Source organism: Cladophialophora carrionii (assembly GCF_000365165.1).
Source record: "Cladophialophora carrionii CBS 160.54 unplaced genomic scaffold supercont1.2, whole genome shotgun sequence".
Taxonomy (NCBI): domain Eukaryota; kingdom Fungi; phylum Ascomycota; class Eurotiomycetes; order Chaetothyriales; family Herpotrichiellaceae; genus Cladophialophora; species Cladophialophora carrionii.
The window spans coordinates 623,400-638,666 of NW_008481827.1; the positions used below are offsets into that span (position 1 = coordinate 623,400).

At 54.0% G+C, this 15,267-nt stretch overlaps 6 protein-coding genes across 6 annotated transcripts; 2 read left to right on the forward strand and 4 right to left on the reverse strand.

Annotated features, from left to right (window-relative positions):
- Nucleotides 1-1,332: 1,332 nt before the first annotated feature.
- Nucleotides 1,333-2,940, reverse strand: G647_02290 (uncharacterized protein; the record flags this gene model as incomplete). The annotated part of the gene is made up of 1 exon (XM_008726640.1): nt 1,333-2,940. One exon carries the CDS (start codon nt 2,938-2,940, stop codon nt 1,333-1,335), a length of 1,608 nt encoding a protein of 535 aa, XP_008724862.1.
- Nucleotides 2,941-4,921: 1,981 nt separating this feature from the next.
- On the reverse strand, nt 4,922-6,715 carry G647_02291 (uncharacterized protein; the record flags this gene model as incomplete). The annotated part of the gene is made up of 1 exon (XM_008726641.1): nt 4,922-6,715. The coding sequence occupies one exon, from the start codon at nt 6,713-6,715 to the stop codon at nt 4,922-4,924; it is 1,794 nt and encodes a 597-aa protein (XP_008724863.1).
- An 867-nt stretch (nt 6,716-7,582) lies between these two features.
- On the reverse strand, nt 7,583-9,133 carry G647_02292 (galactokinase; the record flags this gene model as incomplete). Its single annotated transcript, XM_008726642.1, has 1 exon — nt 7,583-9,133. One exon carries the CDS (start codon nt 9,131-9,133, stop codon nt 7,583-7,585), a length of 1,551 nt encoding a protein of 516 aa, XP_008724864.1.
- A 1,392-nt stretch (nt 9,134-10,525) lies between these two features.
- On the forward strand, nt 10,526-11,830 carry G647_02293 (uncharacterized protein; the record flags this gene model as incomplete). Its single annotated transcript, XM_008726643.1, has 1 exon — nt 10,526-11,830. One exon carries the CDS (start codon nt 10,526-10,528, stop codon nt 11,828-11,830), a length of 1,305 nt encoding a protein of 434 aa, XP_008724865.1.
- Nucleotides 11,831-12,796: 966 nt separating this feature from the next.
- G647_02294 (uncharacterized protein) lies at nt 12,797-13,135 on the forward strand (the record flags this gene model as incomplete). The annotated part of the gene is made up of 1 exon (XM_008726644.1): nt 12,797-13,135. One exon carries the CDS (start codon nt 12,797-12,799, stop codon nt 13,133-13,135), a length of 339 nt encoding a protein of 112 aa, XP_008724866.1.
- Nucleotides 13,136-13,969: 834 nt separating this feature from the next.
- On the reverse strand, nt 13,970-14,631 carry G647_02295 (GTP-binding protein rho2; the record flags this gene model as incomplete). Its single annotated transcript, XM_008726645.1, has 2 exons — nt 13,970-14,540; nt 14,594-14,631. 2 exons carry the CDS (start codon nt 14,629-14,631, stop codon nt 13,970-13,972), a joined length of 609 nt encoding a protein of 202 aa, XP_008724867.1.
- Between the last annotated feature and the right edge of the window lie 636 nt (nt 14,632-15,267).

Sequence of the window (15,267 nt, forward strand, 5' to 3'; positions counted from 1 at the left end):
TGGTGGTGGGTGTTTTCTCTGGTGGTGGGTGTTTTCTCTGGTGGTGGGTGTTTTCTCTGGTGGTGGTAAGCCTCCTCGACGAGTCCAGCATGTCGTAGATAACACTGACATGCCTATAGCTGTGTGGAGACGATTGAGCGGTGGTGATGGCGGTGATAGTGGTGGTGGTAGTGGAGTTGTGGTGGCTCTAGTGTTGGTGGGGTAGGTCCTCGAAGTCATATACCTGCGTGGTAGCCTTTACTGACAGACTTTCAGGCTTTGTGGTGGTTGATGAGGCTGTGTACTGGATCTCTCGGGGGTGAGATACCAGGCTCAGTGGACGTGGCCGCCTTGTTCTGAGAGACGGTGATGCACTAGAAAGACAAGTGAAGACCATAGGGTGCCTTGTTCGGACCCGTCACATCCGACAGGGTCACCGAACCTGTTGAGGAGCAGGGGGACGTGGATTTATCTCGGTCTGAGACATGGGAGGTTGACCATAGTGTGTTCTTGCTCCGGACCCGTCACATCCGAGCAAACTTCGCAGATCCAGTGTGGGAAGCTGGTGGTCATGGCAACCTCCTGTGTTTCATGGTGTTAGGATTCGCGACATGGATGTCCAGCAGGGTGAAGGGGCAGGTCAATCAGCATTCGAGGTCCGGTCTGCACGTCCATTGCGGGGTTGAGCGTGTGATGGTGGCGTGGAGGGGAACTGGTTGCAGCTGAATATGGTGGGGATCTGGGGTTGCCTGGGGCCGGCGCGCTTCGCGAATGTATTTTCGAGAGATGAACTTCGGCTTAGTAGCCGCTTGTTGTGAGAGACAGGGGAGTCCAGTTGGGTACCATGAGCAGAGGCAGTGGGTGAGATTCGGAGGTGCTGCAACCAGTTCTTGGGCATGTGAGGGATTTAGGGGTTGCTGGGATCATGTGGAGGACTTTGCCATTTGTGACTCGAGTTGGTCGGATGGTTGAGAGTCACCTGAATCTACGGCTGCTATACTAACGCAACCAGCGGAAGGAGTAAGAGTTGTGGCGGGATCTACCGTTCGGAGTTAGCTCGATCGTGCTTGACACTTTGCGTGGTGAGGTGAGACTGAAAGTCAGGAAATCACAAAAAAATGGAACCTTCAAGTCGTGCTCATTTCTCTTCCACTTTGAATTCACTCGCCGTGCACCTCATCTCGACCTTGCTCTCCTCGTGATCATTTGCAAGTTATGCTCATCTTACCGAGTCATGCAGCCTGTATCCTTCTGCTCAATTCAATCGCTGTCTACCTCTTCCACCGGAGATCATAGTAAGTTGCCAGCACTGTCATCTGTCCAGAAGATTTCTTCGCTCACCACCCGCTTGGGCTACGCTAATTCCGAATCCAGATACTTTGCATCTCCATGTTCTGGCGACGGATGCTCAATCTCAACGCTCCTGATCAATCTCTCGTGCTCCGCCGACCTTGGCCTAATGTCACACTTGAACGGCTTCGGATGACTAATGAGCCCGGGCAGGAAACTGACTTCGGGATCGACCTCCTTTCCATTGACGTCTCTGTATTTCCTTACATCAAAAACTGCCAGGAAACTGGCGATTGTTGAGAAGAGAGTGGAATCGGCGAAGAGCTTTCCGGGACAAATTCTTCGTCCGAAACCGAACGAGATGTTGTGTGGATCTGGCTCAGCGCAGTCACCGAGGTAGCGTGAAGGATTGAAGACATCTGGCTGACGGTAGACGGCTGGATCATGAAGCATGGCCCACATGTTCGGAATGAGCAGACTGTTCTCGGGGATCAGGTAGTCGTTGTACACCTCACCTTTCGTCGTCAGGTGAGGCACACCCATGGGAGCCACGGGGTGCCAGCGGAGGACTTCTTTGATCAGAGCGTCGACGTACGGCAGAGATGCGCGGTCTTTGAATGTAGGTAGGCGTGACGTGCCGACGAAAGCATCAATCTCTGTCTGCGCCTTCTTCTGTGCGCCAGGGTACAACGCCATCGCGAGGACGAAGCACGACATCGAAGACACTGTCGTGTCAGCACCGCCAGTGTACAACGAAAAGGCTGACCAGCGAGCAATCTCCTCAGCCTCGGGAGTCAAGTTTCCCTCATCGGTTTCGATCAGCTTGGAAAGGTATGAGGGATCCGCGTCGCCTTTCTTGAGCTGCCTCTCCACGAATGCGTACGGTCTGTCCGCCACGGCATGAAGGGTCGCCTTCCAGTGACGTGCTGTGCGCTTGAACCCTGCACCAGGCAGCCATTCTGGCAAATACTTCAAGGCAGGGATGACATCTACCATCCATGCACCAGGTGCACAAGCCTTGGAGAATTGATCCACACCTTCATCCGCCAGGTCGACCAAAGGGTCATGTCCACGAGGCTCAATCGTATACCCATAGCCGATTTTCAGTATGACGGCACCTGCTTGGGTACGTATTAAGTGCAAAACGTCCTCGGGCTTCTCGAGGACTCGGACCAGAAACCGACGCGTCTCCAGCTCAATCAGTGGTCGAAACGGGTCGATCGCAGAGGGCGTCCCAAGCACAGCGTGGAGTGCCTTGCGATAGGCACGCACTTTGGGAGAGTACGGCATCATCGCAAGTCCTCTCTCCCAGCCACAGAGCTTTGAACCGAACTCGAGAACCGGACGAGAGGAAGTGAAGGCCGAGCGCTTCTCCATCAGGTCGACGGCAATCTTGTAGTCGCTGATTATGATTATGTTCTGTCCGAGTACCGACAACGAGCTGATGGGACCATACTGCTCCTTGAGCTTGAGCCAATGAAGCCATTCTTTCGCGCCCGCGGGTGGGAGATCTGGGATATTCCCGATGAGCATTCGTGGTTTGGGACCGGGTGGCAGTGGATGGCTGCTTTTGAGACGTTGCCTAGAAATGACTGATCTGTATGCAAGCAATGCTACTGTCAGGAGAATCAGAGTGGCAACTAGACCTTGCATTTGGTCGAGTTGAGCCATGGTGTCTTCTCAGTCCGGCTGACGAGGGAATGATACAGCGAGTTCTCACCTTTCTCACTTTTCTCACTTTTCCATTGTATTTATTCCCTCCGACAACGACACGCCTCAGGTACGGCCCCATCGATCGCTGACTGAATCTCCGGCCGCAAACTCGCCGGCTGACGAGAACTGTGCATTGATACTGTGTAGATGCTTATACCTTTCTCAACATGCCTACCTCTGGACCTCCGCATAAATAGCCCGACCTCGGTTCGGTCGAATTATCAACAGACATAAAGTACGAGTACTCCTGGATAGGGCTCGTTATGCACCGTGTACAAGGATACAAACAGGAGTCCCAGCTGCTCATAGTCAGGCTCTCAGACCCCAACCTCTCATACCCACCAATCCCCTGAATGGGAGTCGTGGTTTTCCTATTTCGACAGAGCGAGTGGGCACGAGCCGGTGTTCAACGCTGGAAAAGTGCGCAACCCGCATCACGGGCGCGATGACTTGTTCTGTACAATAGTACCGAGCACTGTCAGATGCGTAGTCTAGTGTAAGGCCAGCCCCCTCTACCGCTATTCACTGCTGGGTACAGTGGGAACGGAACTCGAGGCTTGTCTCTGTCCTTGGGTGACTGCGTGACTGCGTGTAACCCCCGGGCTTAGCTTAGGTAATGATACAACCCTTTTAGGAAGGAACCCGCCCGTCATCAGCATCACAGGCACGCAGGGCACGAGTACGAATAATGGAGTCAGGCGGGGTTTAGCACCACCACCTGCAAGGCGTGAGATTATCACCCAGCTTTGTCGATCGATCCGCCCGGCAGGCGGGTCCCTGAAATAGCAGCAGCATAAACGTACAAGTCTGGCACGTACGGAGTGATCACGGAGCAATTCGGGACCATCTCAGCGTGGAAGGCGCTACGAGTGGGAGTAACTAGATGGGGTAATTATCATACATCCTACCCCAGTATCTGCACTGGTGCCAGTACAGTACTGGTGGTACTGGTGGTACAGTAAACGGTGGTGAGCCGACGTCGTTACATTCCAAGGTTCGCGTGGCGTACGTACTCACCAGTACTTGGTAAGGTACTCGGGTCAGGTACCGGGTACTGTAAATATCTGCGGCGTACACAGCAATCTGTCCTACGAGCTACCTACTACGGCGCTGCGATTGTGTACCTAGTGGCTTGAATATATATCTTCGATGATGTTGGTGTTGGTGTTGGTGTTTAGCCTGCACCACTCTCAACCGCGTTATATATGGGGGCTCTCTCTCTCTCTCTCTGTGTGTGTGTGTGTGTGCTTCGACGATTCAGCATCAGCTTCTCTGCATACCAGGTAGGTACTATACCCGGCCAGGTACAGTACAGTACAGTGCGCGTACGGTAGAGAACAAAGGCTCACGCGAGCCCGCTGTACGGAGTACATTGTAGGAATGCGTTTTGTTTTGCTTCGCCTGGAATACTTTGGAATACTTCAGAAGAGACACGTCCGGACTACCACGGAGCAACGCTCAGCACTGGGCCTTACTGTACGATCGGTATATCATGGGTGGCGGGACCGGGTTACATACTTCGTACGTCGTAGATGAAACGTGAATGTCTGCATGACCCGTAACGGGTGCTTCGCGCCAAAGACAGCAGACGGATGTACTTGGTGGCTCGCAGGGGATATGAGTAGTGAGCTGTCATGCCATCCCGCTGTGCGGCTTAATCTTAGCTAGCGAAGATGTTGTCCTCGAGATTTGTTTTCGGGAATTGAAAGGCCTGTCCGCAGAGTGCGCGGAGAAGTTATCTTCGGGATACTTTCAAGGGAATTAAGCGCTGTCCGCGGAGCAGAGCGGTGCCATTGTGAAGTGACGCATGCGTGCTGTCGTCTGTTGTACAGCCAAATCCATCTATCTCGTAGCAACTGTCTGGGGTATCTATCAATCATATTTGTGGCATCAGCCGGGTATCATGTTCATAAGCTCATGTCTCGTTCAATTCAGCGAGTCATGACGACCGCATGTATTCTTCCTGGTCCTCCCCCTCTTCCTCTTCGTCTTGATCCTCTGCGATCATGCGACTAGCGGCACTAAATAGGCCCGTAGCAGGAGTGTATGCCGGCGTGGTAGATGCCAGCAATTGGCTTCGACGAGCCGCCGGCGTGGCCGGCACCAGTGAGTTCTCCACTGCGGCTCCATCCTCGTGAGCTCGCATGGCTGCTTGTCTCCATCTCTGCAAGAGTGCTAGAGCGCGTTTCTTCTCGTTGCGTTGGCGTAGCGTGTCGGCGTCTTCTTCAAGTCTCTTCGCTCTAAAGGCATAGTTTCTCATCGTTCTCAGCGCAGCTAACGTGTAGGTGGCAAGTCTCGTGGCGCGGTACTCGTCGGCGACCCGCTGATTTAAGAGAATCTGTCTGGCGGGCATGAGCCAGTTCGAGCCGAAAATCCCGAACCGTCGAACCAAGGTTTGGTGGTAAAATTCGTCCGCTAGCTTCTCGGCCCGCTGCGTTTCTTCGGTATGACGGTACATCGCGACGATGGCACTGTGAGCCATCTTTCGGGCGTGTTCTCCTTGCTTTTGGGCTCGAAACTCGTCCGCATTGGCGTGCATCTCTCTGATGCGCCGCGTCTTTTCCCTCCAGAGGTTCAGTGACGCTCTTGCGATGTTTTCTTTGACCTTGCGACGCATGGTCTTGTAGGCTGCATTGTATTTGGCCTCTTTGATGTCTCTGACAGCGAGTCTCCATTTTCGGAAGTACTTGAGGTAGAGGATGTGGGTGCGGGCTTGAGCAATCTCTTTCTGGGCGAGTCGAGATTGAGCTCTCGCGCGTAGCTTTTGAAAGGCGTGTTTCACGGCGAAGTAGTCGGCCGCGGCCTCTGCACGCTCATCATTGACTCGGATAGCTTGAGACTGTGCGAGCCATTGATTGAAGATCCTCCGTGCGAGGTTGCCTTCGTAGATCGTGACAGCGAGGGATTCAGCCTCTTGATGGTGGTGATGGGTTTCAGAGAGGCGTGCTAAGACATTTTGTGCTGCGTGGATTTTGCGGAAGCTGTCGGCGTAGTCCTCCAATTCTTGGATCCGCGCGGTCTTCTCTCGCCAGATGGCGAGGAATCTGGCCGCTGACCGCCTTGTTCGTTCACGGATGAAGACCGTCTCGCGCTCGGCGAGTGTCAATGCCCTCAATACTCTAGACGCATCCCTCTCAAAGCGCAATCTGGCTGCCATAGCTTCCAAGCTTTTCACATGCTGGACGCGCGAGCGCCAGTGATCAATGGTTCTCTTGGCCAGTTTGTATCCGTATTGAGTATCAGCAACGGCATTGGCTTCAGCATCCTCATATTGCTCGTAAGCCGCGCGACGTTCAATGACTCGATCCTGCCAAATATCTATGACCTGTGAGACCAATCTGCGATTGTCGAGGGCGACGGCTTGGCGCCAGAGGGGTTCGTTCTCGTCGATGGACTCGACGGAGTGTGGAGAGGATGGTCGAGGGGAGGACGTGGTGGTGGTGGTCAAGGCAATGTTTGCTGCCTCTAGGATTTCAAAGAATTTGGCGTCCAGTGGGATGTCGGGGTCGATTCTGGCGAGATCAACGATGAAGTCAAGGCACACTCCATCGTCCACACCTTCAGCGACGCCATTGTTGCCTTCTTGGAGTCCGAGAGCGCGCCACTGCTCGTTCAGGGCGGATGCGCCAACACCACCCCCGGCACCGACAACAAGCTGGTAGAGCCGGTCAATTTGACCGGCAGAGAACGCGCCCACTGTGCTGGCAAAGCGAGCCAGTTCCTCTGGCGTCATTCTGAAGATGCGCGCCAACTGTAGGTACTCATGCGTGGTCCAGATGTCGGATTATTGGGCACTTACAGAATACCGCTCGCTCCCTTGTGCCCGGTGAACGCCAGGGCCTCTTCGCGGGAGGACGCGTGATCACGTGGTTTTCTGCAGCGAATTCCGCACACAAGCCCATTCCGGCGATCACCACCGATTCTCAGGCTTGAAGTATCCACTTTGCTATCGATAAGGCGGGTGTATTTCTTAAGACAAGTTCAAAAGGCGACTTCCCAGAAATCACCCTGCCTATTACTGAAGTTAACCACTGCTCAACCGATACTCTTTCCTTACTCGAAAGGCTCATCTACGATCATGCACGCTGGATTTGAACCCTCTACAGCTCCGTAGGAGCTACCCTGTGACAGGTGGATGGGACATGCTCCTATGTTGAAATGATATTACGGGTCGTTTCTGAAGGCATGGCCAGCCACCATAATGGCTAATCTGCCAAAAGAACTATAACCAGCAAGATCCATTCGACGAGCTCAGACATGCGACACGATTCCGTTAAACAGGGAGTCCAAAACCAGTGAGCACGACTTACTGATCGGCTGCAGTCTAGCACTCCACAGTTATCCTTTCTACGCACACTTCTTGGAAATAGAGTCGGGTGACCGGATTCTTGATATCTCGATTCCCTGCATAAAGGGACGGCTAAGCCTCGAAACTTCCGTGACGCAGGCCCCACAAACTTGTCTTGTCTTCTGACGGGGGCTTGTCATGGGAGTATATCTGCTTGACAGCAGCAGCCTGTGCCGGGGAGTCCTAGACTACCATGTCGCCTCCCGTCTAACTCTGTCAGCCCAGCCTGTGCTTTATACAGAGGGGCTCGATCTACACGTCAAGGGCGGCACCAACAATCAATGATGATCCCTGGCTAGGTTTGGAGATGACAATAGCCTCCTGGAGCTTCTCTTTGGTGATGTCGGGGAACTTCTTGTAGTAGTACTCGCGTTTGAGAGCTTCAGTCACAGCATCAACCTTGTCCTGCGGCACCAGGTGGACTGTACAGCCACCCCAACCTGCACCTGTAAGTCGAGTGCCGTAAGCACCAGCCTTATGCGCGATTGCGCAAATCTCGTCGATCTCGGGACAGGAGCACTCGTAGACGTCCCGACACGAATCCTGCGTCTTGTTCATGAGCTCACCGAGATATAGCAATTTCTCTTCATCTAGCTTTCCGGACGTCGTCAAAGTATCGCGGAATTTGAGCACACGTCGAGCCTCTTCGAGGACATGCAATGCTCGTTGCCTCAACTTGAAAGATTCCGCTCGAATCGGGAACTTGGACATATACTGCTTCTCCAGTTCCTCGACTGAAATACCCAGGATGTTCGCGATGTCGTCTCTTGTATAGCTCTGTTTGTCGAGCTTCGACTTGATGATATCGATTATCGCATCCACTTGAGATGCCATGGGTTCGTCCAGGCGGCCTTCTTTCCTCATTATCTCCTCCTGAAAGTTCCGCAAGCAGAATCCAAGTGAGCTCTGGTCTGGGTTGAGAGCAATGTCGTGCAACTTGGCCAATACCACGGTTGCCAGGGTACATTCCACGACTCGAAGGTTGTAATGTATCGGCGCTGTTACAGCCTTGTCAGAAGTGACGAATGACTGAGCTACCAGAAACGTCACTTCTGGGTTGGATACCGGGACAGGGACATTCTCTGCAGAGAAGGTCGGGAAGAATCGACAATACAGCAGAAATCCTCTCTCTGAGAAGATGGACGCCGCCTGATCCATACCTCCTGAAAAGACTCCGACAGAGCGCTCTGATACTATACAAAGGTCTAGGAGGTCCTGCTTCGAGATGTCATGGCCGTTGGCTGCCATAACAGCCAGGGCTGAGGCACACACGAAGGCTGCACTACTGGAAAGGCCACCCCCGGCTGGGACGTTGCCGTCGATGAGGAGGTCCATGCCACGGGGCTCGAAAGAGTCACCAAAACGTTTTCGAAGATATTCCATGGATCCTTTCAGTCCGGCCAAGAAGTAGTTGCTCCAAGAGTGGTTCTGCCGATCGACGTCGACCGTCCCCGAGCTCGGTATCGTATATTCCTTGGAGGGGTATTTGTTAGGATCCACGTTGGCAATCTTAATTATAGGCTCGGCTCCGCCATCCCGTGGGAGGACACGGACAGCAATGAGTACGTCAACTGTGACCGCAGCCGGCAGGACGTTGTATAACGAGTAATCGACATGTTCACCGATGATATTGACCCTTCCGGGACTTCGAGACACAAATTCTGGTTTCTGCCCGTATTTGTTTCCGAAGGTCTTGATCAAGTTGCTGAAGCGATGTCGCAGCTCAGGGGGCACGTCGTTGCCCTCGCCGGCTCCTGCATATACATGGTCGAGATTGTCGACCTTCGGTACGAGTGCAGCCATGTTGAGTGGGGAGGATGTGCTCAGCGGGTCTGGACTTCGGCTGATATTCCTTCTGCCACCCGCTCTGGTGCTCTTCGTCGCTATGACGTCTGCTGAGCTGAGTCGCGTGCCCAAGGTGAAAGATATATTTGACAAAGAAACAAGATGTGGTATAGTTCTCCCTGGTACCTTTTCGATTCTATGCGAGCAACGTCTGCCAACATGCGCTACAACAGATGGATTGACGGCCTCGGATTATCCAAGTGCCAGGCTGGAAAGCGGAAAACCCATGTTCGTTGAACGGAGAACAAGTGGGGCGCCTACATCGATGTCACTTCGGAACGGAACAATGTAAACACGAGAGTTCACACCCATGCCCCTCTCATCCTTCTCATCGCATGTGGGCTTACCCTTGGAAATCCTGCCATTGCACGCGAAGCTCTCGTACGCTGGTTCAAGCAACGGTGCTGGAAGATGTGCTATTAAGGCTTCTCAGCTGGCGGCGCGACCGTCTCTCCTCTGCCTCAGGTTGCGACTTCGTTTGTTGTTTGAAGAGCTCACACAAGGCCTTAAGCAGTGGGAGGAAGTCCCATGAGCCCCGTGGACGATTTACAACTGGCGTGCCCATGATCGTCCTTCATCAAGAAAGCCCAACGCGTTGATCCAAGCTATAACGCCTACTACCACATGCACAAGGCCAAGCTCGGGCGGCTGTGCATTGACTCAGTAGGAGCGGAATTCATGCCTCACCGTAGTAGAACTTGACTGCGTCCCCAGATAGGTGTGACCAGCTGCTCAACATGAATTCTCCGGAGTGTTAGGAGCCGCTGATCTGAAATGACCCCCCCAGTGTACGTCGGAAAGCAGCTGTCGACTAACCAGAAGCAATGCGATGATGGCTCTGGACTTGACAGCGTGTTTGAAAAGTCTGCTTTGCGCGAAGGCGCCGTCTACATGTTATCTGCCAGTCGAACCTCTAGCGGGAACATCGAGAACATCGAAGGAACCAGTAGATGTTTGAGGTGAACTTGAAATGGAGAAGGAAGCTGGGTGTCTTCAAGTAGGTGGAAAGCCAACAGTCGCTTGCCGCCTGGTCTTTGCCCTATATGCTCTAACCTTAAGCGGCTAGCTCACTGCAGCAATTACGTCTTCGTCTCCGTCTCCGCGGTCGATTGCACCTGCATACCTGCAACCTACTGATCCATGATCAAGCCATTTTGCCTGGATTGACCTTACCCCAGGAAAAGGCAACCAGCGCGCCTGTATCGCATTGTTGTCTCTATCCCAGGGTCTCATGGTACGCGCCAGCAAAGGCGTGCCGTATCACCCTCAACTAGGGCAAGCGTCTGCCATCCAGCATCTGCAACCTCTTACCCGAGCCTCCTCTCCTCTTCTCTGGTCCTCAACCTCACAATGAGTTCAGAAGACTCTAATACGACTCTGCCGGAGAATACCTCCTCAGTGCCTGAGACTCTTCCTCAAGAGCCAGGTTCCCGACCCTGGGCGCCCTCACGTGCCTCAACGTTCGGACCAAAGTGCTGGATATGCATGAGCGACAAGAGTGAAGATGACCCTAATAACCCTCCTGTCTGGCGGTCGCCATGCTCTTGCAGTCTGACAGCTCACGAAGCATGCCTATTAGACTGGGTAGCCGACCTGGAGAACCCGAAGAACAAGAACAAACACTCAGGGCCTATCCAATGTCCGCAATGCAAATCCGAAATCAAGATATCGAGACCGAGGAACTATGTGGTAGAAAGCGTTCGCACTATCGATCGCTCCCTCGGGAAGTTTGTCTTACCTGGCTTAGGACTGTCTCTGGCCGGCGCTCTATGGGCTGGAGCGTGGTTTCACGGATTTCAGTCAGTTTATTTGGTGTTTGGGCACCGGGACGCGGATCGAATATTCAGGTATACCGCTCGGCGCCCAGAGTTTGTCTGGATGTACAGCCTCATACCGGTCAACCTGATTCTGGCTCGAACAGATTATGCCGACTTCGCCTTACCGGGCAGCAGCCTGGTCCTTCTTTCCACCCAAATCACCGACAAGTTCGACATTGACTATACCATTTGGCCTCCACTACCAAGTACAGTGTTCGCCTGCCTTCCAGCCATGAGGTCGTTCTACAACTGGTGCTATCACAAGGCTTTCTGTGACCTTAACAGAAAGTGGTTGGCAGAGGTGCAACCTGGGCACGTTCAGCAACCAGGTGAAGCGCAAGCTGAGAATGCAGAGGATTTCCAGGAGGAAGAGCCGCAAGAAGGAGACGTGCTTCTTGAAATCGAGATCAATGATCATGGCCCAGTTGTGGAGGAAGATGAGGAAGGCGGCGCTCCAGCAGGTGGTGATAATGACGGAGGTGGAGTACAGCCGCAGCAAGAGAACCAACATGTCCAACGAATATTGCGCCAAGAATTCATAGAAACTGGCAGCATCGGGCAGACGATCCTTGGCGCATTAGTGTTCCCAGCGGTCGCAGCAGGAATGGGCAACCTGATCAGCTTTGCCTTACCCACGTCGTGGCTGACGTACCGAAACTACACAAATGGTCGGCCAGGACTGCTGTCGACGAAGTGGGGCAGAAGTGTGGTTGGCGGATGTCTGTTTGTTGTGCTCAAGGATGCGATAATGCTGTACTGCAGGTGGAAGTTGGCGCAGTCGCATCGCCAGAGGAGGATAATGAACTTCGATAAGGAGACGAAGAAGTATTCTGTATGAATACTTCTGTATGATATGACTGCAAGCAAGGTGCAACAAAGTGTCCATGGATGATGGAATGGCGTAAGCGAGCAGGCAAGCGAATGAGCTATGATGAATCGGCAATGTCTTCTTCACTCAATGATAGATACCCAATAAGACGGTATGCTCAGGCACATGGTGAACTGTGCGACCCTTGAGACTGTTGGCCCACTGGACGCGGCTAAGAAAGTCAGTCGGAGCAAGGCTGAAACACGCAAACACGCCAAGCTCAGCCTTGCTGCAGAAAGTTTGAGACCAGAACTCGAGGTCGTCCGCGGAGCTTTCTTTCCCGGTCACATCGAAAGAGACTGACATCGTTCTGGCGCCCGCAGCACCATTGTTTTACGCCTGTCATCGCAGAGCCTGCTCTCCCCTCATCTGCGTGAGAACACCCGCGATGCACGGCTCCTCGCTGCGAGCCGCATTGGCCAATGTTTTCCAGATCCCGCTCCGGCCAGCTTTACGGAGCGCACCACCAGCCCGTGGACCAACGCACTCGGCAACCCAGCCCACAGTCCGAGCAAGCATACTGTCGAAGTCGCAGTTCTCGACGACCACGGTCCATAACGCGAGGAGTCGAGGCGGCGCGAGGCCGGATCGGCGGATAAGTGCGTATTTCTCTCCCCTCCAAGGACATGCCTCCTGATTCCTCCTCCTTCTCTCTGTGTTGTGTACCCGTCAGAAGCACCAATATATTCGCCTTGTCTTGAATCCACGTCCAAATTTCTACGAAGCAACGACGGCCCCTTACGGCTCGAGCCCCTGGTCTACATTTGTTTCTCCAACTAACTACCCATACCTTCAGCTTTGATCCGTTTCTTCCTCCACCATCCCACGACGCTGACGCCACGGCCGCTCCGCTTCTCCCGGAACAGGCACCTCCGACACTGGACGATCACGCGCGCGTGGAACCTGTACCGGCACAACGTGAAGAAGGCGCGCGAAATGGAGCTGGAGAGACAGTACAACGCCATGAGGGACGCGAACGAGGAGTTGCGCCTCGGCGCCGGCGATGGCGGGCGGCTGTTCCGCAAGGCGCAGATGAAGACCGGCGTCTGGGGGCTCGGCTCCAGCCACGTCGGGTCGTCGGGGGCGAGGAAGGGCGGCGGTGTCCCCATCGAGTATGCGAGGGGGTTGGTCGAGTGGGTGGGGAGTACTGGCGGGTTGGGCGTTGGGACGCAAACCGAGGGTGATGTCGAGGGGGAAGGGGAGGGTGAGGGCGATGGCGCAGGAAACGCGGCCAAGCAAGCTAAGATCTGGGATCACGCGTGGAAGAGGCATTGATCCTTTGTGGGTGAGAAGGGATTGGGGGAGCGAGGGAATTCACAGTAGTGGTATCCTGAAGACTGGATACTGGATACTGGATATTGGTGGATGGTGATCTTCCTGAAGCAAGCGAGCGAGGAGCTGGAAAGCGGCCGTTGCAGGGGTTCCGCTTGACTTGGGAAGCATTGAATCTGTACCATAGAGTGGAAACGGGTGGGACAAGGGTCCAGGACAGCCCAGGAGTGTGTCCCGGGTTCGAGTTCTGTCCAATGGCTCTGGATGGCCTGATCGGGGCTGCCGACGAAAACGAGGCGCTTCGAGAGCAAAACACTTTTTGGTGACAGCTACGCAAGGATGCCTGACGTTGGACACGCTGGTACCGATGCTGGACGAGGTGGATCTGGATTCGGTCAAAGGCAGTCAGGCGACAGGGGCCAGTCTCGTGTGAAAGGATGCATCAAGGTCAATGGGACATATATGTACAACAAGGGACTGCCGACAACTTTTGTCTCTCACTCACTCCAACGACGCCAAGCTGCCCGTATTTCGGAACCACATGGCCGCCGAACTCCCAGAGTAAGGAAGGCGTCTTTCGTGAAATATCCATCGTCGTTGCCAATTCGCTAAAGTATCAGTAAGAAATTGGTCGTCAGGCATGCATTACAAGCATGATATGGGCAAAGTGTATGCGTATGCCGGATTGGCATTGTACAATCCCATCATGATCAGATCAAAGTTGAGCTCCGAATGCGCCATTCTTGAAAGTACGACTGGTTTGGTAGGAGGATGTCGAACGTTTCTTCGATTCAATGCTCAGCATATTAGTCGCCTCGTGCCGTCCGTCACAGTAGCTCATAGAATAACACAGCATCCACCTCCACCTTGTTTGCCGTTGAAGGTCAAGAGAGCAGCTCTGGTTGCGGCCTCGAAGACATCGTCCACTCCTTCTCCGGTCAAACTCGAGCACTCGAGATATTTCCGCGCACCGCATTGCTGGGCCATCTCCGCCCCTTCTCGGGGACTGACGAACCTCAGGCTCTTCTTGCGCATCTCCTCAATCGCGATGGGATCTTCTCTCAAGTCCTTCTTCAGACCGACCAGAATGACAGGCACATTTGGACATCGTTCACGGGCTTCCTCGATCCACTTATGCCGTACGTTCTCGAGACTGTCTGGACTGTCGACACTAAAGCCGATAAGAATGACATGTGATTTCGCATATGCTAGAGGCCGCAGTCTCTCGTAGTCTTCCTGACCTGCCGTGTCCCATAGGGCCAACTGTACTGACCGGCCGTCGACGCGGCAATCTGTGACGTAGTTCTCGAAGACGGTCGGCACGTAGTGAGTAGGGAAGTAGCCGAGCGTGAAGACTGATAACAGTGAGGTTTTGCCGCAGGCACCGTCACCTATGATGACGAGTTTCCTGTTGGCTGGTTAGCCACGGGAATCCAGATTGCGGCCGTCGAGCGTCCATACCTTCTCATAACATTCTGTTGAGCCTGATTCTGGGCCATGGTCGTGGATATCTCTCGTGGCTCCGTCCACGAAGCTGCCAGGTCACACCACTGTGCGATTGATGAATGGGCAGGCGGCTGAAGAGGCTACGACGAATACAAGCAGTCGCAAGGCGAGTAGAGAAGAGGAGGAGATGGCAAGAGCCCGAGTCTTAAAGTCGCCAGGCCAAGGGCTAGCTGAAGTGAAGTCAAGCGAAGTGGATTTGGCGTGGTGTAACTGGGCACACAACTGAGGTCGCATGCAGCGGGTATCTTCACCCACCGGCACCCGGCACTGCCAACCGCGGTTTGTTGTTGTTCTGAGTAGCTGAGGATTGAATATTCGCGGCTCTGAAGTCTGAGACTAGCTCGCTGGGAGGTGGTGGGGTCCAAATGTGAAGAAGTACGGATGTTTGAGGCGCAGCCAGGAATAGTGCTTGCTTGCCGGTCACTCGACGGCTAATGATGCCACGCAACGGCAGGGGAGGTGTGAGGCTGTCGCTCAAAGCGCCTGGGTTCTCAGTCAAGTCGTCTGTCTACTACTCAGGCGGCAACGTTGCCGAGTGCACTGTAGGCGGGTGAAGGGAACTGTAGCAGTGGTTGTGCAGTGGTGTTGTAAGTGACTGGGAGCAGCGGCTTGAATTGGGCCTGCCTCTT